The sequence below is a fragment of the Hyperolius riggenbachi genome, chromosome 1 (assembly GCF_040937935.1).
Source record: "Hyperolius riggenbachi isolate aHypRig1 chromosome 1, aHypRig1.pri, whole genome shotgun sequence".
Lineage (NCBI taxonomy): Eukaryota > Metazoa > Chordata > Amphibia > Anura > Hyperoliidae > Hyperolius > Hyperolius riggenbachi.
Window position 1 is genome coordinate 357,713,789 of NC_090646.1, and position 25,140 is coordinate 357,738,928.

The 25,140-nt window shown below is 42.3% G+C and overlaps 1 protein-coding gene across 1 annotated transcript in view; it reads left to right on the forward strand.

The window, feature by feature from the left end:
* SUGP2 (SURP and G-patch domain containing 2) overlaps nt 1-13,809 on the forward strand; it is a 48,063-nt gene extending 34,254 nt beyond the window's left edge. Inside the window, exons 10-11 of the mRNA XM_068234196.1 lie at nt 2,504-2,634; nt 10,181-13,809. Coding sequence (XP_068090297.1) covers nt 2,504-2,630 — 127 coding nt within the window. The 3' untranslated portion in view covers nt 2,631-2,634; nt 10,181-13,809. The remainder of the gene's footprint in view (nt 1-2,503; nt 2,635-10,180) is intronic.
* The last annotated feature ends 11,331 nt before the right edge of the window (nt 13,810-25,140 follow it).

Sequence of the window (25,140 nt, forward strand, 5' to 3'; positions counted from 1 at the left end):
GTAGAGGGGCGGGGAAAGCTCCTGTGAAGTTACACACGGGACAGATAAACTTGCACCGCGGGACGCCAGGCTCTATTCATTCCCGCAAGTCTCTTGTCACAACGGGGGAGGGGGGCTGTCTTGCAGCCGTTGCTTTGTGGCAAATGCCTTCTATATGCAGACAGAATTAGTTTAGCTTCACACACTTGTACTACCCCCACTAATGACTAATGTGGAGAGGAGAGCTGTAACCTTGCAGAAGATTTCTGCTGCTTATAAAACGTGACATTACTGACCTTCAAAAAAGACAAAAAAAAAAAAAACAGTTTAGCTGTAATCTTAGCTAAACTTGGAAAATACTTTTGGTTATTGCAGTCTAAACTTCAGAGCACTTTATTCAGCAGCCTCCTTTTGATATTCATAGCACAGTAACCTCATGACAGACGATTTGTGTGTCTGTGTGTTTTGGTGTGTGCGAGTGTGGTGTGTGGTGTGTGTGCGAGTGTGGTGTGTGTGCGAGTGTGGTGTGTGTGCGAGTGTGGTGTGTGGTGTGTGTGCGAGTGTGGTGTGTGTGTGTGTGTGTGTGTGTGTGTGTGTGTGTGTGTTTTTTTTTGGGGGGGGGGGTGTTTTGGGGTGTGTGTGTGTAGTGTTTGCGTGCGTGTGTGTTTTTATCCTGGGTTGTCCCCACCCATCCAGTAGTACCTGACCTCGGCACGCCGAGGTTTACGCGCATACACCATTACTCCGCGTGATAAAGGAGGGTTTGCGCGCGATCGGCCCGCGTTTCACACTTTTGTGACTCAACCCCCCAGTGTGACCCTCTCCACCCGGCTACTTTTTCATGCCACCCAGCTGGAAAAATATTCTGTGAGAACACTGAATGCACAAATTATACATTTACCATATCGATTGCAAGTGTGCAGCATACAAGGTGTTCATCACTGTCAAAGTGAATTATTAGGCTACTTTACAGAACCTTAACCTGTTAAAGCTTGGATGTATTCTATTCTGACTTTTTATTCTATGTATTAACAACTTCATGCCCAAGGCTGACTGATGTAAATGTGCGCGCTCTTCGCTCTTGGGGCGGCGGTACTCTTTTAAAGAATTGACCTCTATTTGCACTAATGCTGTGTCTGTACATTTTTACAGGCTGTAGTGGTCCATACATTTTTACAGGCCGTAGTCATCAGTACATTTTTACAGGCCGTAGTGGTCCGTACATTTGTACAGGCTGTAGGTCTCTACGTTTTTACAGGCCGTAGTGGTCTGTACATTTTTACAGGCTGTAGTATTCTGTACAGTTTTACAGGCTGTAGTATTCTGTACATTTTTACAGGCTGTAATGGTCCGTACATTTTTACAGGCTGTAGTGGTCCGTACATTTTTACAGGCTGTAGTGGTCCGTACATTTTTACAGGCTGTAGTGGTCCGTACATTTTTACAGGCTGTAGTGGTCCGTACATTTTTACAGGCTGTAGTGGTCCGTACAGTTTTACAGGCCTTAGTGGTCCGTACATTTTTGCAGGCCGTAGTGGTCCGTACATTTTTACAGGCCATAGTGGTCCGTACATTTTTACAGGCCGTAGTGGTCCATACATTTTTACAGGCCGTAGTAGTCCGTACATTTTTACAGGCTGTAGTAGTCCGTACATTTTTACAGGCTGTAGTGGTCCGTACATTTTTACAGGCTGTAGTGGTCCGTACATTTTTACAGGCTGTAGTGGTCCGTACATTTTTACAGGCTGTAGTGGTCCGTACATTTGTACAGGCTGTAGTGGTCCGTACATTTGTACAGGCTGTAGTGGTCCGCACATTTTTACAAGCCGTAGTGGTCCATACATTTTTACAGGCCTTAGTGGTCCATACATTTTTACAGGCCTTAGTGGTCCGTACATTTTTACAGGCCGTAGTGGTCCATACATTTTTACAGGCCGTAGTGGTCCGTACATTTATACAGGCCGTAGTGGTCCGTACATTTTTACAAGCTAGTGACCCAAGAATTCTGAACTCAGTTCTACGTCCTTTTTAGTGCTTAAGCTTTATAGACTCTACTGTGACTACTGCATTAAGGTGCTTGCTATCTTTAGTGGAGTGTTGTCCACTGATGTTACAATCCTATTAATTCAAGCTGTATCCCATAGAAGAGCGCTGTAGGACAAGTAAATTGCAGTAAGAAAAACAGGAAAGCATTGTCAGTGCATTCTTTTGGTCACACAGATGATTGCTCACCCGGCAGATTTTTGCTTTGTGCTTATCAAAAGGAAACAGATTTTCCCTGCTAGTCAACCCAGTGCAGTGACAGCACAGCTGTGCAATAGTCAGTCCTTCTGGAAAGCCTTTCCCATCCAGGGAAGAGTGGAATACCGCTGAATGCTGAAGTCCAATCATGAACATAACACATCCTATGGCTTTAGTTTGCAGAATATAAATGTTACTGTTACAGTGAAATAAGTACAGGCTGTATCCCAATACTTCTATTTGGAGTCTTTACTTAAATGACTGTTGTTGTTCCTTTTCTCAGGGGCACAGTCTCTGCTGGGGAGGGTCTGGGCGTTGAAAAAAAAGAGACTGCTGTGTCCGGCGAGAACAACTTTGATGCTTTTCGTCAGAGAATGATGCAGATGTACAAGCATAAAATTTCCAAATAGATAGGTAAGTACATTGTGTTGTATGTGGCTTGGTTATTATTAAAGTTAGTCCTAATACACTCAATTGTGTAGATGGAAAGTATCTGTGTCTCATATCAAAGAATACAATTGTAGGGTACTAGGAAAAGAAGCACAGAGACAACGGGAGCCCAAATTGTGCAGTATGTCACAGAAGAATATATAAATGTGTTTGAGATGAGAATACTCACAAAGGTGGGTTGCACCACTTAAGGCAGGTGGAGTGTCTTATACCTGACTCCACTCAGGTATGCTAGCAATCTTGGAGGCAGTCGCTCTCTTGGTGAAAAATCACATGCACTCTAGACCCGTGAGGTGGGGGGAATCCACCTCGGGTTAGGTGTACGGAACTCCCCTTTACTGGACCGTAGAGGGGAGTATGGCACAGAAGGAGGTAAAGAGGCGCCCAGGAAATATAAAAAAGCTAAAATCACTAAAAATCAAAAGATTGAGGTGGCTTACCTCATAGACGACAACTCACTTTGAGTAGAACTATTTATTTAATAAGCACAGGCAACGCGTTTCGTGGGATCTAGCCCATTTCCTCAAGTGCCGCTGTAGTCTAAAGTCCGCATTCGGGGCAGCCACTACAGCAGCACTTTATTTGGCCTGAGGAGATGGGCTAGATCCCACGAAACGCGTTGCCTGTGCTTATTGCATAAATATTTCTACTCAAAGTGAGTTGTCGTCTATGAGGTAAGCCACCTCAATCTTTTGATTTTTAGTGATTTTAGCTTTTTTATATTTCCTGGGCGCCCCTTTACCTCCTTCTCTCCAAAGAATACAATGATTCATTTCATGTTTCTAGCGCAGACTTGAAAATAATGGAGAACCTTTGTGACAGGCAGATGAAGCCGTTAAAGGACCACTATCATGAAAAATTGTAAATACAAATGTGAAAAGTACATTTCTCCAGGGCTGTGGAATCGGTCCAAAAATCCACCGACTCAGACTCCTCAGTTTAGGATTCCTCCGACTCCTCTAATTTGCATATTACAATTTTGTTGATTAACAGTATGTAAATTCGTCTCTTACCTGCCGACGCTTAGGAATTTTACAAGACAACTGAAGTGAGAAGGATATATAGACTACTATATTTATTCCCTGTAGACTAAAACTAGTCCTTGGTACTTGTAAAAGGTACAAACCGGAACAAAGAACATCTATCAGGCCCTAGGCAATGTAATTGTGGGTACATGTAAGAATGATGTGCAGGTACTCTGCAGGGGAATGAGGAGATTCTTCCTCTATTACACATTCTTCATGCACAATCTGAACAAGGTTTATGGGTGACAGACAACACCTCTGTGTTCAATGTGCACAACATTCTCAGTGGATTCCCTGCAGCTCTGTGGGGAGAGCATATGTAGAGTATAGTACTACTGTGTGACAAAGTAAACCTGAGACAGATGAAATTCAAGTTTTATACATGCCTGGGGCTTCCTCCAGCCCCCTTCAGGCTACTCAGTCCCTCGCTGTCCTCCTCCGACACCTGGATCTTCTGCTATGAGTCCAGGTACTTGAGCCAGTCTGGTGTAGTGCGCATGCACACACTCCGCTGCCGGGAGCATACTACACCTGCGCAGCACTATTGCGCAGGTGCAGAATGCTCCTGGCTGTGGAAGCGGCACATAGCCAGACTGTGCTGACTGGCTGAATTACCAGGACTCATAGCGTAAGATCCAGTTGGTGGAGGTGGACAACGAGGGACTGATTAGCCTGAAAGGGGCTGGAAGAAGCCCCAGGTATGTATAACACTTTTCTTTTCATCCGTCTCAGGTACCCTTTAATTTGCAGTCACCAAACCAAATTTTAACAACATATTAAATGATTTGATTTCATCAGCAAAGGGAGTGCATACATTTGCATAAATCAGCATCAATGCAGAATTATTTCCATCTCATTGACCATCTCTATTAGTGACACGGCTGCACATCAGGCTTTATTCTTACAGCATAGACGTTATTTAGTATATATAAGAGATTCCTGTGTACACATCATATATACAGTCACAATCAGATCTGTATATCTGACCTTAAAAATACGGGGACTGCTTTATTGAAGCAGCACAAGTAACTCATTTTGATTGGTTTATTTCATTTTTGTGGACTAAGCACAGCTATTACTGTATATATACATTATTTTTAATGACTATTATCTGAGAAATAGAACATTTTTATCATATTTTCTATTTTAATTACAGTTACAAACTCATTAGGAGTCGGTGCATTTTTTGCCGACTCTGACTCCAAGCACCCAAAATTCCACGACTCCGACTCCACAGCCCTGCATTTCTCCCAGAGTAAAATTCACTCTAAATTACTTTTTTTTCCTATGTTGCTGTCAGTTAAAGTAGGTAGTAGTAAAAAGTTGACAGATTTCAGACTAGTCCATCTCCTCATGGGAGATTCTCAATTTTACCTTATATTTGTTACAAAAGCTTCCCCTGGAAAGAATCTATTCGAAGACTCTGGCCATTGTCCCTACTTGGTTGACTTGCACCCAAGTCAGCTGCTGGACTTTGGGAGTTTGCTTCCAATATGCAGTAGGCACTGTTGGAACTTCCTTCTGCTGGTTGATGTATCTGCAAATAAAGAAATACTTGAGAATTTTACTCTGGGGGAAATCCACATTTTATACTGTACGTATTTAAAAATGTTCACAACAGTTGTCCTTTAAGAGCTGCATTCCTCTATGTTGAAAGATCAGTCAGATAGGGGTGAAAGGTGGCAATAGACTGCAGGTGCTGACTTTTGGTTATAACAGAGATTCAGCTGGGCAGAGGTTATTTTTTCCCCAGTGGATGGCTGTTACAGTGATGACATTTCGGTGATAAAGATTTTATCCAGTGAATGTGTGCTTCCACAGTAAATATGAGAAAAGGTGAGTATTATTTATGGTTATACGTTACAGGCAGGCATCAATTCAGAGGTTTCGGATATAGGATTGGGGAGGGAATTTTTAGGGGCAAAGGTTAGGTGTCATAGGATAAGTGAGTTGGGTAAGGTTAGGCATCAGTGAGGGATTATCATTGAGGGTGGGTGAAGGGTGCTTAGTGTTTTGCATCAGTAAGGGTAAAATAGGAAGTTAAGCATCGGGAAAGGGTTAATATTAAGGGAAATGTTTAGAATTGGGCTTCAGTAAGGGGTTAATGTTAAAGGGAGACGTTTAGTGTTACTTGGCAGGAACGGGTTAATGGGGAGGAAGTACAGCGCTGCCCATAATTATTCATACCCCTGGAAAATTTTGACTTAAAGTTCCTTTTATTCAACCAGCAAGTAATTTTTTGATGGAAAATGACATGGGTGTCTCCCAAAAGATAAGACGATGTACAAGAGGCATTATTGTGGACAAACATTTCCCAGCTTTTATTTACATTTTGAGCAAAAAGTGTCCAGTCCAAAATTATTCATACCCTTCATAAACTCAGTCTGTGGGAAAATCCAAAGTTCTATACCATTCCAAATAGTCCAAGCTGCTCTAAAGAATCCTAATTACCCTGATTAATTGGGAACAGCTGTTTTAATCAACTCAACAGGTGGAAAACAGCAGCTCTCTGCAGTTGGTTTGTGGACAGTCATGGCTAAGACAAAGGAGCTCAGTGAGGACCTGCGGCTGCGCATTGAGGCTGCTCACATGTCAGGAAAGGGCTACAAGGCCATTTCTAAATGTTTTCAAGTTCCAGTGGCTACAGTGCAAAGTATTAAAAAAAATACAAGATGTTCCGCACTGTGGAAAATCTCAGAGGACGTGGTTGGAAGTGACACCTGTGCTGGCCAGAGTATAGGAGGAGAGGTGAAAAATAATCCCAGATAACCACCAAGGCCATCCTGGTGATTCTGGGCTGTGCTGATGGCAATGTCTCAAGGCAGACAATGCAACAGAGACTGCACACTGCTGGGTTCCATGGATGCAGACCAAGGAGAACACCACTTCTCCAGATAAGGCACACAAAGGCTCGCTTGGCCTTTGCAAATGCTCATCTGGACAAAGAAGTAGACTTCAGGTCTTCTGTGTTGGGGTCAGATGAAACAAAAAGTTGAGTTTGGTCAAAAGGATGTTTCCTTCATTTGATGTAAAAAAGAAGCAGCCTTCAGCCCAAAGAACACCATCCCCTCTGTTAAACATGGTGGTGGGAACCTAATGCTTTGGGGGTGTTTTTTAGCCAATGGACTACTTAATCACAGTAAATGGCACCATGAAAAAAGAGCAATACATGGGGATTCTCTATGACAACATCAGGCAGTCTGCAGAGAAACTTGGCCTTGGGCACCAATTGACATTTCAGCTTGCCAATGACCCAAAACACACAGCAAAAGTGGTGAAGAAATGGAGACAACAACATTAACGTTTTGGAGTGACCCAGCCAGAGTCCGGACTTGAATCCAATTGAGAATCTGGAGGGAGCTTAAAGATCAGTGTGATGGCAACAACCTGAAAGATTTGGAGCTCATTGCTAAAGATGAATGGGCAAAATACCTGTGGAGACATACAAAAAGCTGGTCTGCAATTATAGGAAGTGTTTGATTGCTGTAATAGCCAATAAAGGCTTTTCTATTGATTATTGAGAAGGGTAAGAATAATTTTGGACTGGACACTTTTTGCTCAAATGTAAATAAATGCTGAGAAATGTTTTTTTTCCACAATAATGCCTCTTGTACATCATCTTATTATCTTTTGGGAGACACCTATGTCACTTCCTGTCAAAAAAAGTACTCGCTGGTTGAATAAAAGTAACTTTAAAGTGAACCTCCGGACTAAAAATTTACTCAGCAGAAATGAAAAGGCTTGGTGTTTCTTTAACAGTTTCACTGCATCATAACTTTGTTTTTCTTACCAAAGCATCATTTTTAGCTAAGCTCTACCCATCAAAGAAAACTGACCAGGCTTTTTTTCCCTGATACTGTGCAAAGCATGATGGAATTTCCTATGTTATTCACATTGCCTAGCAACTGGGAGGGGTGATCAGCAAAACTGGGAGGGATGATCAGCACACAGGACAGTTGAAACTGTGTCTCATGCTCCCTGTCACCTCCTTTCAACCAAAAAGATGGGTGGGTAAGAGATTATATTGCCTATCTATTATATTTAACATAACTAATGTAACTTAATGACAGAATGTTTGTTTAGGCTGAAGTTCCTCTTTAAAGAGAATCTGTACTCTAAAATTCTTACAATAAAAAGCATACCATTATGTTCTTCTGGGCCCTTCTTTGCTGCTTCTGCTACTCCCTGCTGAGATCCTGGCTTGTAATTGCCAGTTTTAGGCAGTGTTTACAAACAAAAAACATGGCTGCTAACGAGCATGTGACAGGCTCAGAGAAGCTCAGTCTGTGACTCATACAGAGCCTGCAGGGGGCGTGGAGAGGGTGTGCATAACTATCCTATCACAGCAGAGCAGCACATTCCTGCCTGAGCCGACTAAGCCAGCAAAGGAAAGAAGATTAGATAACAGAGATAATACAGCCACTGTGCAACAAGGAAAGGCTGCAGTAAGACAGACCACATTAGAACAGGTATAGGAACTTATAGGATAGAAGAAATAAGGCTGAAAATTTTGTTAGTCTCTTTCAGTCAAAATTTGCCAGGGGTATGAATAATTATGGGCAGCACTGTATGTCAGGAAAGGGTTGAGTTTACGGGGTTGGGATTCAGGACGGGGCTCCCATTGGGGTTGAAGATTAAGGTTAGGTGCTGAAAAGGGGATCGATTAAAGTTACCTAAATAGGATAGGAACAAAAGAGCTAACTCCAAAAACAGTGCTGTGTAGCCGCATCTAGCCATTCCAGATCTACAGACAACATCAGACAGACACTTTCCATTCAGCCACTTTTTTACAGTGGGCTTTTCATGTGGTCTCTTTGTATGCTGGGCTGAAAATCATTTGTGGACAGAGGCTCAGCATATTATTCAGGACATATGTGGAACTTAACAAGAATGTTTAAATATATGGGCGTATTAGTGGAAGAATTTTCAGGTCGCTTGTGTTTTTCACAACCTATTTGAGGGAAAAGTGACCTAAGAGTGAACATTATCATGCACATTTTTTGCTCCTGAAGTGGGGATTTTTCTTGCCCCTAAGTGCATATCATGACTTCCCAAGAAAGTACCTTGCTGGAGAAGCTGTGAGCAATACTCAATCATGCATTCATTTTGTTTACCGGTTATTAGCTGGTCTGTTGAAACAGGTGTTAAGTTCATACCTGAAACAATAAAATTCTTTTGAACCATGGCGCTACTCTAAGCGCCTAGTATTTTCTGGAGCTTGTACTGTATACCCAGTAGTATCAAGATCAATGGCCACTGTGGTGGTCTGTTTGCTGTTTACGCCTTATTTTGCACACACTGTTTTTTTTTTGTATGCTTTGGTTTGGTTTTTTTTCTTAGTTAATTTGTTCAGTATCTTATTCCTTTTAATGGGACTGCGCATAACATGAATGTTTCATTTCAATACCCGTGGATGAATTCAAACGTTTAAGTACTTTTTGTGAATGTCCTGTATTGGCATCATGTTTCCCGCTATTATGGCCTTCAGAGTGTGTAATTCACCAGCCACATTGATAAATTATTTTTTGTAATCTGCCTATTTATTTATTTTTATATTTAATCTGGGACGTCCTATACCATGATAGTAAAGCAGTTTTTCTGTTTTATTATCAACATCCTTTTTTGTCAGGTTACTCATGTTAATGTGACTGAACCTCTCCATTTCCTCTTAATCTTCGTAGTGTCAGTATGGAGGCAGAGCCCCTCATGGATAACAATTGGTTTGAAAGGAAGACCTTTTTATATTTCCTCTGAGGCCTACTAAATATCTGCCTAAGGTGTGAAAATCCTCACAAAACATGCAGGGCATGGCCTAGTGACTGGTTGTGACTGAGATCACAAAGTAGTGACCACTTTGCTTTTATGGCATGGTCCGAGTCTCTAAGAGCTTTGTAAACAGGCCAGGTAAAAAGGGGTCAGAAAGCCTCAATGAGTGTATTATCCATGGTTTCCACCTTGCTTCATCGGACGAGAGGTAAAGCAGAGGTTCATGAGTAAAGCAGCTTCATGGCTTACAATGCTATGCCTTCAACACCATTTTGCCTTTTTAATGGCTGCGGTTTCATATACAGAATCTAAAGATTTTCAGTGATTTTGATAATCTTTTCAAATAAGATGAGATTTTTTTTTTCTGCTGCGAGTGGCAAATCATTTTTCATACTTTGAGAGTAAGTGTTTTCAGCATTGTCACTCTTAGCCTTTTTTTTTTTTTTTTTTTTTTTTATACCAGAGTGGTTACAGACCTTACATTTTCAGAGGTGGCCCATGTCACACAGGACTTTTCCACGTGTGATAATATTTTAGCGCCGGACATTTTATCAGTGGGCATAATATGAATAAGTTCCCAGAACCTGATGGCTTGCGTTATGCAATTTGACTTTGCCCTTTAGGGCTCAACACTCCGTACAGGCTTGCTGTGGTCTTTGTGCTTGCTGACTTTACTTTCTTTGATGAGCTATTCACAGTCTCTTTTTTTGATTTTGCAGGATCTCCAGTGGCTGCAGAAATCCATGATTTAACTTACGTTCTGTGCGTTCTGGGTCTGTCCCTATAGGTCAATATACAAAACGTGCAGCATGTGGTTTTTCGTTTTTTTGCTGTTTTTTGTTTTTGTTTTTTTACTTCTTCATTGAATTACATACTGTGTTTTTTAATCTACAGAAAAGGGGGTCTGGTTATGTAATATATTTTATGTTCATAGTAATGTTGGTTGTTTTATTATCAAACAAGTTATTGTTACCCTTTAGAACCCCAGCCCAATTTTTATTTGCAGTTAATATTGTATATTAAAAGATTTCCACTTTTAATGTGACATGGATTGACTCCACCCATTCACATTCTTTCTTTGGATACATTGTCTCTGGTGAGAACTCTCACATAAGACACTATCTGCATGACATTTGTTTGCTCTTGCTGGGTTTGTGTGGGTTTCCTACAGGCACTCCAGTTTTTTTCTCATATCCCAAAAACTTATTAGTAGGTTAATTAGCCTAACCTCACCCAAACTGGTCCTAGCTGTCTTTTAGAATGGGCATTTGTCTTTCCTAATGGAGGGTTTTTCTTAAAACCTGGTTCCAGGCACAAGTCCTGTATAGGTTCCTTGGGGAAGAGATTGATTTATTTATCCGTTTGTAACCTACATGTTGTCTGACAAATCACAATTAAAATACTTGGTCAGGAGCGCCATCTCCTGTCATTACTAAAAGTCTGAACAGCATGTTAATGCTATGCCAAGCAGCAAAGACTCCAGCCAGACACCATGCAGTACAACTGGCCATTAGAAAGAGCTTCCACCTCAAATTTATCTTCAATTGAACTGAATATAATTCTACGACTATTCATTTTATTAGAAGTGTAGAAACAATGAAGAAATTGTTGCACTTTATATGTGGCTGAACAAATCAATTTTAATAGAATGCATTCAGTTGGTATGGACCCTTATAGAAGAGGTGAACTTAGCAGTTTGCTTCCTCTGCACACCTTAAGCTTTGTTTCCATACAAGGTTTACAAAACTGTCAGCATAGTAAATTGGTAGCCAGACTTCAGCTTTTATGATGAGCATACCTATTTTTAGTCTTTTAAAAAATATATGAATGAGAAAAGTTATTGACACTTCTGCAGGACCAAATTTGACACCACCGGTTTTCCGTACAACTACATGACTTGTATTTATAATGTATATGCTATAGTACAGCCACGTTGTACCCTATTATAGAACACTAACCTGGTGTAGACATTAGGTGGTTGTGAGCTTTGCAAAGCACAGCCTGACAACTGTTATTACCGGTAGTCATGTGAATGTTGCTGTTCAGCTTGGGCAAGTGGCATGTTCATTTGTTTGGAGTAAAGCGGAGGAGTGAACATCAGGACGACGCAATGTTGAGGAATACCATTGCAGTCGGTCAAGAAAATCCAACGGAGCAGAGACTCGCTAGATGCTCATTCAAGCATATGAGAATTCCATCCTAACATGTTTGGATCCGAGAGACTGTCATCTGATGTCCATGTTGAAGCTTCAAATATCTATGTAGCTTAATGGAGGTTGTTCACACCAGAGCAAGCAATAAACTGCAACATTCTCCATCTCATTTTTTTTATGTTCTAACAGGTTTCCCACATATATGTTCTCTTACATGGTTTTTCTTTGTAATTGAAGGGTAAGTCCAAACACAAAAATGTGTTGATGAGATGCATAGGCAGATTAAGATACCCACCAGCTAGAGTAAATCAGATTTATGTGCCACAGTTTTGGCTTCAGCTGATTTTAGTGCAGAGATGTTGTCAGTAGTGGAGTAGAGAATGCTAATCCCAGGACACTGTGTTTGACATTGCGCCATCCTTCAGCATTAAAGCAAACCTGAAGTGGGTGGTTGGAATACTTACTAACTTCATTAGTTGAAAGCCAGAACAGGGTCCCTCTTCATCTCCTTACCACCCTCCTGGACATTGATTAGCACATCCAGATTGGGCATGCAGGAGTCAGGTCCATGCACACCCAATAGAAAGAAGCCAGGGGCCTGGGCTGATGGCCCACGGCTGTACAATGACTGCCAGGGGGAGGGACTGACACTGGTTGCAATATCCCTCCTGGTCTTCAAGTACAGCCTTTACCTTTGCTGGATAAGACTTAATAATTGAGTTATTAAAAAACTTCAGCTTAAGAGGGTTAAACATTTGAGTTAACCTATATGCAAGATTACCTTCTATCCGTGGATATATTGTACAATTTTGCTTAAGTTTGTTCACTTTAGATTTGCATTAACTTAAAACCATCCTTTATAGTATTCTAATACTGTACTACTTAAAAGTAATTATGCCTTCCTAGACTAACTATAAAAAGGCAATACACCTGACTATTTTACCAGTTGATATCTGGCAGATTTGGTCACTGTGATAGCATCTGCTAGAAATCGATGCTGCAAACGATGGCCAATCAACTTACATCCGAAATCAGTTAATCCCGCAGGGCAAAACATTTTGATCAATCAGTGGCGAGCCAGTGGGGGCATTTGATTTGGCGATGACTGTTGCAGAGTGTTGGCAGCAGAGCTAGCTCTCACCTGTCAGCATGCCTTCTTCTGTGTTGGGTGGCCTTTCTCCATGCCGCAGGGCTCCTCCTCCCTGTATATTCTCTCCCAGTGTTATGTGACAAAAGCGAGTTTAAACACTAGAGGTCCGGCATGAATGCTGCCAGATCTCTCCAGCTTTTGTCACATGATACAGGAAGAGAAGACACAGAGGAGGAGCCCTGCAACATAAAGAAAAGCCACCGCACAGGTTAGGCCTTCAGGCTGGACAGGTGAGAGCTAAACCTGGGGTAGCATAGATGGGGGAGACCAGGGCAGCCAGGGAGGCTGTGGCTCCACGGATTTTCAATTGATTTCATGCTGAAATCTATTTAAAATCTGTATGAAGTGTGGGCAGCTAATAGATTCCTCTATGATTCCAAATTCAGAGGGGGATCTACCTGATAGTCCATTTGGTGGCCATCTTTAAATGTATAGCCACCTCAACCAAACACTTATTCTACCAATAACTAAAGCCATTGCTACCACTAACCTTAATCAACCTTGCTTAGACCACTGATACTTTCTGATGTCTGCATTCCTGATTAATTGAGTTTTCCTGGCACTGTCATGATACCACACATCACCAAATGCAAATATCTTACCTCCTTAAAAATCTAGAAGTAAAGGTGGCCATACACCTATAGATTTGCAGCAGATTCGACCTTCGGATAGATTTCTGTCAGACGCCTGTCAAGTTTAATCGGACAGGAATCTTATCTGATGTGTGCCACACACTAGGAACAGATTTCCAATAGACTTAAGAATGAACCCTATTGGAAATCTATTTAAAATCGATCTAAATGCATTATTGGACCATTAGATCCAATGCAGCTTTATGGACCATCGATCTGCTGCCAGCAGAAGATCGACCTAGATTTTCCATCATGTCAGATAGATCAAAACAATTGAAATCGGCCGCAAATTGATCGATAGATTTGGTAGAATCGATTTCCGATCGATTTCCGGCTGAAATTGACCAGTGTATTGGCCCCTTAAAGGATACCCGAACTGAAATGTGACATGGTGAGATAGACGTGTATGTACAGTGCCTAGCACACAAATAACTAGGCTGTGTTCCTTTTTTCTTTCTCTGTCTGAAAGAGTTAAATATCAGGTATGCAAGTGGCTGACTCAGTCCTGACTCAAACAGGAAGTGACTACAGTGTGACCCTCACTGATAAGAAATTCCCCTTTTTTACCTCTTTCTTGCTCTCAGAAGCCATTTTCTGCTAGGAAAATGTTTTATAGTTGGAATTTCTTATCGGTGAGGGTCACACTGCAGTTACTTCCTGTCTGAGTCAGGATAGAATCAGCCACTTGCATACCTGATATTTAACTCTTTCAGGCAGAGAAAGAAAAAAGGAACACAGAATAGTTATTTGTGTGCTAGGCACTGTACATACCCATGTCTATCTCATTATGTCACATGTCAGTTGGGGTATCCTTTAACCTCCCTGGCGGTAAGCCTGAGCTGAGCTCGGGCTATGCCGCGCAGGAGGATTTCTCAGGCTCTGTTGGGGTGATTCGCCCCATTCAAAGTGCTGTGCGCGCAGCCAGCACTTTGCTAGCCGCGCGCACAGCTCGATCGCCGACGCTCTACGGCGATCGCCCGCACGCAGCGGCAGAAGAGGGCCCCCCCCGCCAGAGCCCTGCGCTGCCCGGACCAATGAGTTCCGGGCAGCGCTATGGGCTGGATCGAGTGCGCCTGACGTCAGGACGTCGGCTGACGTCATGCCAATCGTCGCCATGGCGACAGGAGAAGCCAAACGGGAACGCGTTATATACGCGCTCCCCTGTTTGCTATTGATGCCGGCGACGATCGCACTAGAGGGGCACATGCGCCCTCTAGTGGTGTTTCATGTAGCTACCACTCTGGTAGCTTTACATTAAACAAAAAAAAATTTTTTTTTAAAAAAAGGATTTTTGCCCATTTGGCAAAATAAATTAACCGCCGGGGAGGTTAAAGGACCTCTGTCACGAAAGTCTTAAAATTTAAAATACATGTAAACATATACAAATAAGAAGTATGTTTCTTCCAGACTAAAATGAGCCATAAATGACTTTTCTCCTATGTTGCTGTCACTTATAGTAAGTAGTAAAAATATGACGCAACCGACCGTTTTTGGACAAGCCCATCTCTTCATGTGGGGGGGGGGGGGGGTCTCTGGGTTTTGTTTATTTTTAAAAGCACTTTGTGAATGACAGTTGCTCTGTCCAACTGCCAAAAAAAAGTGTGCAGCGAGCAGGGGGGCTGGTCAGCATCTCTGTATAAATCTTTTTCAGGGAATGTCTTTATAAAGAATAAAAACCATGCTGAGAATCCCCCATGAAGAGATGGTCTAACCCAAAACCTGTCGGTAATGTCAGATTTCTACTACCTGCTATAAGTGACAGCAACATAGAAGAAAAGTAGTATATGTCTCATTTTACTCTGGAAGTAATGTACTTCTTATTTGTATGCGTTTTAAGTTTTAAGGTTTTCTTTAAAGAGTTACAGTAATCTGCCGTCCTGTTTTGTTTTCCATGGAAAACAAAATGAAAAAATATTTAGCTGTGGGAACATTACTAATTCTGCTAACAAAAAGGTAATTTCTATAAATCTGCTACAAATTTGAGTTAGGCAAATAGCATTACCATTTATGTCTGTTGCTCCATGTTCAGATGTGTTATTTCATTTAATATAAAAGCCGAACTCCAGGCAGGTAAGATGTACTTTAAACAGTCCCTAATTTATTACAAGGCGTTTCACCTGGAATAAAGAAGCCATATTGATTTTAGTTATCTAAGCACACTATCTCACTTCTGTTCTTTGTTCAAATAATGCTATGTCGGATGGCATAATCTGCTAACAGGTAAGCCTCTATATCCTCCCTGCCTGGGAACATGGGGGTTACTGTCCACTATGACACTAATGGTTGCCACTAGTGATCCAATCTTTTTCATGCAATTTTACCAAATATATGTAGTATAAGGGTACATTTAGTGAATATACTGAATGGATAAGTCAGGCAGTTACCTTATATTACATAGAAATGGTAAGATTGGATCATTAGTGGCCGCCTTTAGAGTGGAGCGGCTGAGATCTGGCCCATAAAGAATAGCATGCTGCTCTACCGATGCCCAGCTCCATTAATGCTTTGCAGTGTAACAACCACACCACTATAGAAAATGTTGTAGCCATTAATCACTGCTGTCAGAAATATGGTGGTTTGAACCAGGTAACAGGTGAAACATCATTGAAGCAGATTTATATTTCATATTTTAGATTTTGTTTCTCCCTGGACTTTGACTCTAAGCTGTGTCCGGGGAGATCAAGTTTTAGCATGTTATTCTGCGATCCTTCATAGATAACTGTGGCAGCAGTAGGTGAAGTGGATAGCTCTTTTATGTTGCTGCACTAGAGTTTGAATCCCACCAGGCACACACATCTGCATGGAGTTTGTAGGTTCTCTTCTTGTTTATATGGGTTTCCACCATTATTCCAAAAATGTACTACAGTAGTAGGTTCATTGGCTTCTTACAACATTAGCACTAGAGTGTGCTAGAAACAGATTGTGAGCCCCGTAAGGGACAGGTAGTAATAGGAGTAGTTCAATGTTGTTTGTACAGCACTGCATAAATATCAGTGCTATAGTAAATTTGTAATAACAATATCAGTTGTGTGTATTAGACAAAGGTTCCTTGGGCTTGAGGGGAAATATGAAAGGCATACTTTTCTCATGTAAAATGCAGTTTAAAGATCCTTAAATAAAGGCATGTTAAAGAAAATTTCTGAGTGGTGTATTCAATTGTTCAGAGCTGGTATAGGTCCAGGGAGGCCTGCAGTGTATGCATTACAGAGGAAGACACAAAGGCTTGGGTGAGCTGCACACCTAGTGTGAAATACATTATTTCACCCTGTGACGTGTAAATGGGATCAGTTTGAGTTGAGTTGCACTTGAGTTTGACTTTAAGAATGGTACAGTATTTTGCCTGGAGGTTGAATGGCACAGGCTTCTTTGCCCGTTTTGGTTGTAAAGCACATTTAAAGGAAAAGTGGACAGTAGGGTAGTGCTGAAAGTTTAGCACTGCCCATTGTCATACCTTCCAGAAGAATGCTATTCCATAGTGTATATGGACGACTGCCTTTCCTGGTGATGATTAGCTTGGTGCTCTGACCTCAGCTCAGATTCAGCTACCAGCAAGTCAGATCTTCCAATATTGGAACACTAGGTGGAGTGTGTGTATGCAATCCAATGGATGGGAGCACGGACTGGCCTAAAATTAAGCCAAAGCTTTTGAACGGACAAGCAGGGTAGAAGGAGGCTCACCCACTACACTACAGGAAATTGTTGATTTGGGAGGCAAGACAGAATTCATGATTTCTTAACCATTTTTTTCATAGAATATCAATAACACACAAAAAAATCACTCCTGGTTAGTGGTTGGCTGAAGCCAAACAGCTATGTTTACTCTTTTTAAATTATAATCACTACACACATTAAGCTGATTAAACATTTACATACCCTGGTAATTTGGCTATGAAAAATAGGCATCTTTACCTGTGGTATGTAGTACCAGCTTTGGCTGGATGGTGTAATGGTTAAGGGCTCTGCCACAGTTGACCTGGGTTAGAATCTCAGCTCTTCCTGTTCAGTAAGCCAGCACCTATTAAGTAAGGAGTCGTTGGGCAAGACTCCCTAACACTGCTGCTGCCTGCTAAGCACGCCCTAGTGGCTGCAGCTCAAGTGCTGTGAGTCTGCCAGGAGAATAGCGCACTATAAATGTTCTCTGTCTTTTCAAGTGATTATAGTTTTAACCACTTCACAACTGAGGGGTTTTACCCCTTGACCACCAGAGCAATTTTCACCTTTCAGCGCTCCTTCCATTCATTCATCTATAACTTTATTATTACTTATCACAATGAAATGAACTATATCTTGGTTTTTTTCGCCACCAATTAGGCTTTCTTTAGGTGGGACATTATGCCAAGAATTATTGTATTCTACATGTGTTTTAATGGGAAAATAGGAAAAAATGTGGGAAAAAAAATATTTTTCAGTTTTTGGCCTTTATAGTTTTTATATAATGCATGCTACTGTAATTAAAACCCATGAAATGTATTTGCCCTTTTGTCCCGGTTATAAAACCGTTTAAATTATGTCCCTATCACAATGTTTAGCGCCAATATTTTAATTGGAAATAAAGGTGCGTTGTTTTCAGTTTTGTGTCCATCCCTAATTACAAGCCCATAGTTTATAAAGTAACAGTGTTATACCCTCTTCACATAAATATTTAAAAAGTTCAGTCCCTAAGGTAACTATTTATGTATTTTTTTTATCATTGTAATTTTTTTTTTAATTACAAAAAAAAAAATTGGGGAGTGTGGGAGGTAAGGAGTTATTTTTTAGTGTAAAACTCATTTATTTGTATGTGAAAAATGCTTTAGGGTGTAGTTTTACTATTTGGCCACAAGATGGCAACAGTAACTTTTTGTTTAATGCGACCTGCAAGCGTCCATCCGCTTGCAGGAAGTACTAGGAGACTGAGAACGTTTTTTTTTTTTTTACAATGATCGCGCTGCTTATCGGATAAGCAGCGGATCATTGCGGGGCTTAGATCAACGAACGGGAATGGATTTTCCCGTTCATTGATCTCCGGGCGAGCGGCCGGCGGCGTGTTTACTAGCGGAAGTGTGCACAGCGTCGGGAGCGCGGAAAGTACGCATTTCTCCGTCCCTGGGGGTGAAAGGATGGAAAAAGGGACGGAGAAATGCGTACTCGTGAGGGTAAAGTGGTTAAAAAGAGTTAACACTATTGTTTGACAATAAATGGCTTCAGCCAACCACTAACCATTAGTGAAAGAAAAGTTTTTGTGTTATTTATATTGCATAAAATAGTTAGGAAATCATAAATTCTGCAAGGTATGTAAGCTAATGAGTATAACTGTATTTAGGGTGAGATCTGGGAAGTCATGAGAGGCAACCTAATTAAAGTGTATCTGATTGATGTGATATGATGACATAAACATTAGTACCGGTAGGCCCTTATTCAATTACCATATTTTTTAGACTATAATACACACTTTCTCCCCTAAACTTGGTTAGAAAAAGTCCCTGCATATTATAGTTCAAATACAGGGAGTCCCCAACTTACGAATGCCCGCTGATGCAAACCGCGGACCCACTGCGATGTCAGGGACTCTCTGCTTTGTTCCCCTGTTCTCCTCCACTACCCTACTGTCAAAAACCCGCGCGGTTCTTGCCTTTTTCATGATTGCTAACTCAGTAAAGGACCAGCCTTTAAAGCGTTGCTATCATATAAATCCGGCATAGTGGGGTCTCTACCCTCTATAACAGTAATTATAGATTGATGGTGTACCTTGAAATGAATCAGAGCACTCAGTATATGATTTTATATAAAAAATTGTATTTGCTTATCATACCCTCGGTGCTGCGCTGGCTCCCCCGTTCGCGTCCGCCGCCGCAGGGACTTCGGAGGTCTTCGGGAGCACTCGGGCTTCCGAAGACGGGCCGCTCCATACTACGTACGCGCGAGCGTGTCATAGAGGGCGCTTGCGCATGCGTAGTATGGAGCGGCCGTGTCATCGGGAGCCCGAGTGCTCCCGAAGCCTTCCGAAAGCTCCCTTCGGCATGCGGAAGTGGCAGTATTTGACCGAACTGGTCGAATACTGCCACGGGGGATCCTGCGCGGGACCGGGCACCAGGAGAGGAGAGGGAAGGCTCATTAGGACCGAGCCTTCCCTCTCCTTAGGTGAGTATCTGACTTTTTGTTTTTAAAACCGGTAAACATTCACTTTAAGGTGTTGGGGAGCCTCTTACTGTAATAGCAATCAGTGTGTGACGGGATGCAGGAGCGCACTTTGGTGTCTCAGCCTTGGGTGCTGGAGGACCTTGTCCCGGCTCTGGACATTTATTCACAGTGCTTGAAGTAACAGACTTTGGGCGATATTCTTTTTGAGGTTATAAGTAAAGGTGATAAGTAGCTTGCTTATCACCTGGCCATGGCTCAGGAGTTGTGGGCAGATCCAATTGCTCTCTATTTGTGTGATGGCTGCCAATGTTCATCTGAACATTGCTTGTAGCTGCCAGGTGATGGGGAGCAAGGTTTTGTGCTGTGGAGCTGTCTTTCAGCACCACAACACTGCTACCTCACTCCCATGAGATCTGTCCCACTCTCCACTACCTTTCTAGGCACCAGGCACATTCCCGATGTCCGTTGCTCACTGCAGAGCGTACTAGCACTCACCGGATGTCTGCTGCTACACGGAAGGCTTCCCTGGCACCATCGCATCACTGAAAACAAAGCCCTGGTTTCTGTTTTTCATTACTAAAAACAAGCCCTGGCAAGAAAGCATCTTTAAATCTACCGCTGGGACTCCACATTGGTTCACTAAGTGGAGTATTTTCATTGGTCTACTAAACTGACCAATGGGAATCTTCCTCAATGGGAGCCCCAGTGGCAGATTTGAAGTCGCTTTGCTGGTATTGTATAGTGGTGAAGTCCCAATGAGTGCGTGACGGATGGTAACGATGATGCCAGCACTGTGGGAGTCAGTTGTGACAGTGCCAAGGGTACTCAGGAGAGCTGCAGGGAACAGTGGTGCTGAGTAGCGGAGACCAACAGGGACAGGGATGCCAGGCAAAGGGAAGTTAGATAGCGGCGGTAGTCTGACGGAGTGATGGCCAGGAGTCAATTCTGCACGCAAGAAAAAGAAGGCAGAAAAGAAAGAGAGCAAAGGGCAGATGAAAAAAAGAATACAGAAGGCTTGGGAGTTCTTATTACTAAAATGTAATGTTTTGTTTTTTTTTACACTAAATTGGTAGGGGGTCAAAAATGATGCCTTTTACCTATTGAAAATGGGGGCAGCTACAGATTCCTTAATAAAGGAGGCTCCAAGATGCTGACTTAAGCCACAGACAGATGAGTGATACAGACTTTGCACCTGTTTAAAGCAGATAAAAAGTAACGCTAACTTAATCATGTTTGAAGGGAAGCTGGGCCTCCCGGCAGCATAAAAGGGGCGACTGGTTAGGGGAAAAAGAATTTGCTGGCTGCTGCCAGATAAAATCGCACACACTACTTTTTTTTTTTACCACCCTTCCATGTGCAAAGTGGGATAGGATCGTCGTGTGATTTTTGAACTCGCCATCACTTAATGCTGCAGAGTTAGGGAACAGGATAGGGCACTATCGATCTTGCAGATGCAAATTGCATTGGCACTATCGATCTTGCAGATGCAAATTGCATTTCTGTTGGATAAAATGGACAAGGCATTCTTGTATGTCACAGTACTGACAAACACAATCTGGTTATAGCAGTTAAGGATGAGCTGTATGTTCTTGCTTATCCTTAAAGCGAAAATCCAAGCAAAATGGAAAAACGTTCTACTTACCGGGGCTTCCTCCAGCCCCTGGAAGCCGATATGTCTCTCGCCGCAGCTCCAGTGTCCCGGGGTCCCTTCCGTTGCAGTGAACGTATGGCTGCGCCGTGCGCTGGTGCAGAAGATGCCGATCTGCAATGGAGGGTGTTATAATTTAAGTAGGCCTCAGTTACTTGGCCTGAGTTTTATGTAAAAGGCTTGTCCGCAGTGTATGCCTTTAAAATCAATAGAGGTTTTGTGATGCAGGCAGAGGCATCTCAGGGTCTGCGTGTAGCAGAGGATACACGCAGATACTGAGAACATGTTCCTAAAAGAAGGCCATCGGCCTACTCTGACCTCCATGTACACCACAGGAACAGTAAACATCGGCCATATTTACTAAACATCCACATTCCTGCATTTAGGTCAAATGCCTCATTGATTATTAATCAAGTAGGTAGGTATGATGACACCACGAGTGGGTCCACCAATAATCTGATCTAGGGGGTGGCGAAGATGATGTCATATTAAACTCTTTCCTAGTCGGTATTAAACCCGGAGTGAGCGATGGAGAGAGCATTCTGCTCTTTACTTTCACACTAGCTCGCAAGGCTGACTGGGACCTCTAAGTATGCTCTTCCTTTCTGTAATCTGATATAATGTCTGCTGTACATAGGTAGTCTAGATGTAACATAGAGTAGATACAAGAAGACCTGGGTATCTTCAGTAGGAAGATACTCACGCCGCTGTAACGCAACATGGAAGTCTGCTTTGCCAGGAGATGATAAACTGTATCTATCTGTATTTCTGTTACTTGAATAAATAACGTAAACCTTGAAGAAGCCTGAGGAAGTCTATCTCCTGCTTGCTGTGTGGAGAGTCAAGTGATCTCAATAGTCTGTGAGACGTAACTGTAAGAAGTTACTGGTGTCGAAGCAAGGTGATAAGAACAGTTTATAACAGAGGGGACACAGTAGCTGTGGTGAGGGACATATCAGCTGCCAGAGGCTGGAGGAAGCCCCGGGTAAGTAGAACTTGTTTTGGGTTTTTTTTTTTTTTGCTCGGATCTTCCCTTTAATGAAAATGTGGACTATTAGGTGTAAGCAGTTGGCAAGCAAAGGACTGAACACACATTTCCAGGGAGATCAATGTATTTCCAGAATGGTGAGGCTGGTGAACAGCTGTGCCCGTCTAGGTGGGCAACATCATGGTCAGCACTAAGGCCCAGGAGAAAGACAGATCCACCGAACGAATCAGTTCTAATGGAGCAATGTGAACGGATCCTATTGATTGATCAACGTAGGATGCGTTCAACCTCTGTTAGTATCCGGTCCTTTTAGCTCTGCTAAATGGACCAGTTTTTGTGCCAATGTGAAGCCTAGTGGGTGGCAAATGGTGGGGGTTTGTGGGTATGGTTACTTTCTATCATATGGGAGGGAGTGACAAATGTAGAAAAAATCTTGCAGAAGAATTGTAAACCTATGCGTGTGTGTTTGGATTGCTGCCTGGGGCTCACCTTTAACTTCATTCATATTTCTATTCAGGATCAGTTGTGAAACACACTTCACCTGTGAGAAAGTCGCCTAAATGCTTCCAGTGCACAACAGATATATGACTGATAGAGATGAGCGGCAATTTGTACAGCAGCCAACTTTATTCATTAGAATTATTGATCTTTCATGGTGTACAATGTACATACACTGATTACACAGTTTTTCTCATTCATTCTCAGACACAATTATACTTCTTTAATTCCTTACTGGCAGACCACTTTCCAGCTTTTATCCTGAAAGTGATGCATCGCCTTATAATACGAAGTGGAAGCTGAGGCACAAATTCATTATGAAATGAGCATGCCAGCTCTGAAGCAGCCAGAATTGTGTCAAGTCAAAAGAATGTTAAGCAAATCTTCCTAATTAATATCCTCCGATTTATAAATGGCACTGGTGCTCAGGGTGCTTATTAGAGCTTTCGCTACTGTTGGCTCCAATCTTGTTTTTTCCTGAAGCTCTTTCAGTACTTGGATAATACAAAGCGTTCCCAAGAAATGATTCTGGCAGTTTGGAATACATGCTTTAATTCTGTAAAACCAGAGAATTATACAGATGGTCAGTTCATTGGACTTGTCCCTCCCTTTTCCTTTATTATCCAGTTCAGTTATTATCCAGCATTTGATTTAAAGAATAAGTGAACTTATAACCTAGATATGCTAGATGAACCTTAAATTGTCTCTGAATAAGAATGAATTATAACGCATTGCTGACTTTGTTCCCTTGAGAGATAAGACCCTTCTTCTTGCTCACTGTTCTGGAGCAAACCCAGGATTTTCAAGGGGGGATTCCTAAAAGGTCTCTCTCAGCCATGCACAATATAAATACACTAGTGAACCTAAGCGTGTTTAAAAACCGGCTCTAGGTCCGTGTTTAAACCCCGCCTTCCTCTCCTTCCTTCCCTCTCATCCTCCCCCATGACCGCCGCGCAGTCACCGCGCATGAACGCGCCCTCCCGCCGCGTGTGCGCCCGCCCACCGCACATGCGCACACGCCCGCCCCTTCTGGCCCCATCCTCCCTCAGCTCTCCTCAGTCTCCCTGCACATGCGCAGTAGCGCAAAACACGGGACACACACAGGAAGTGCAGGGATGGGACGCAGAGACAAAGGGGTTTTATTATAGAGGATAATAGTAACTAGAATGAGACAATGTTGATTTTTTTTAATGGGGGGAGGGGGGGGGAGGTTAAAAGACAGATGGTGATACAGAGAGGCCGTGTTCACATTATAAATCGCCAGCGCTATCGCAAGCACTGAGCGATTTATGGGGTGATTTTGAAAGCGATTTTCTAAGCTTTTTCAGAGCAATTTGCGCTTAGAAAAACGCTTTTGTGTAGCGTTTTCTTTTTTTTTTCACTTTCTGACGTCAGTCAGGAAGTGAACTCTCTACCCCGGAAATGAATAAATACAATGTCTTTATTCATTCAAAGCGCTCGGGAAATCTCTTTTCAAAGCACTTTTTCAAGTGCTTAGCGATTTCCTTATCCTTTCTATTGAATCGTAAATGCTCAGAACATGGTGCAGGACCCGCGTTTGCGATTGGATAGAAAGCTCATCGCTCATGTGAGAACACTCACATACAGCAACATTGCAGAAGCGCTTTCATGGCGATTTTAAAAATCTCCAGCGCTTATAAAAAAAAACAAAAATGCTCACAGCGTGAACAAGCCCGGACAGGATAGTGGTATAAAGAGAGAGAGGAGAGTGGGGGAAAGGTAGAGAGAGGAAGGTGAAAGCCAGTAAAGGGGAAGAGACATGATTGTCAGTGTGTCTGTGGAGAAGAAGAGAGTGGGAGAGAGAGAGAGGGGAAGACTGAGAGACAGGAATGGGGGAGACAGAGAGACACATTCAGAACAGTCTGATGGGGGATTCTGGGCACCAGTTCACTTGCAGTGTGTACACACGTTCAGCATTGCTGTGGCTGCTTCCTTCAGGTGGCTGCTAATGAGACAATTTGCCAAATGATCATTTATGAACCATTCTTCCTATGATTTTTATCGGAAATGATCGTTTGGGACCATTAATGGCCAAAAATCTCCTAACCAATCCAATCACATTGACAGGATTGTTCAGAAAATTAGACCAATTCCATTCAACTGATCAGATTGGTCTGGGGATTTTTTTTCCATTAGTGGTCGCAAACGATCATTTCCAATCGTTCATACAGAGAATAGTTTGTAAACTATTGTTTAGCAAATTGTATCGTTAGTGGCCACTTTAAAGTTTCCCATCAATGATTCAATCTTGATTGTACAAGGGGCATCCAGAAAGTAATACCTGTTTACTTTTATCTGCCATGCAAGGTATTCTTTCTGTGTAATTTAACTTGCATCTGTCAGCTTAAACAGAAACCGTAACCAGGGACTGAACTTCATCCCAATCAGTAGCTGATACCATCTTTCCTATGAGAAATCTTAACCTTTTCTCAAATGGATCATCAGGGTGCTCTGTATGGCTGATATTGT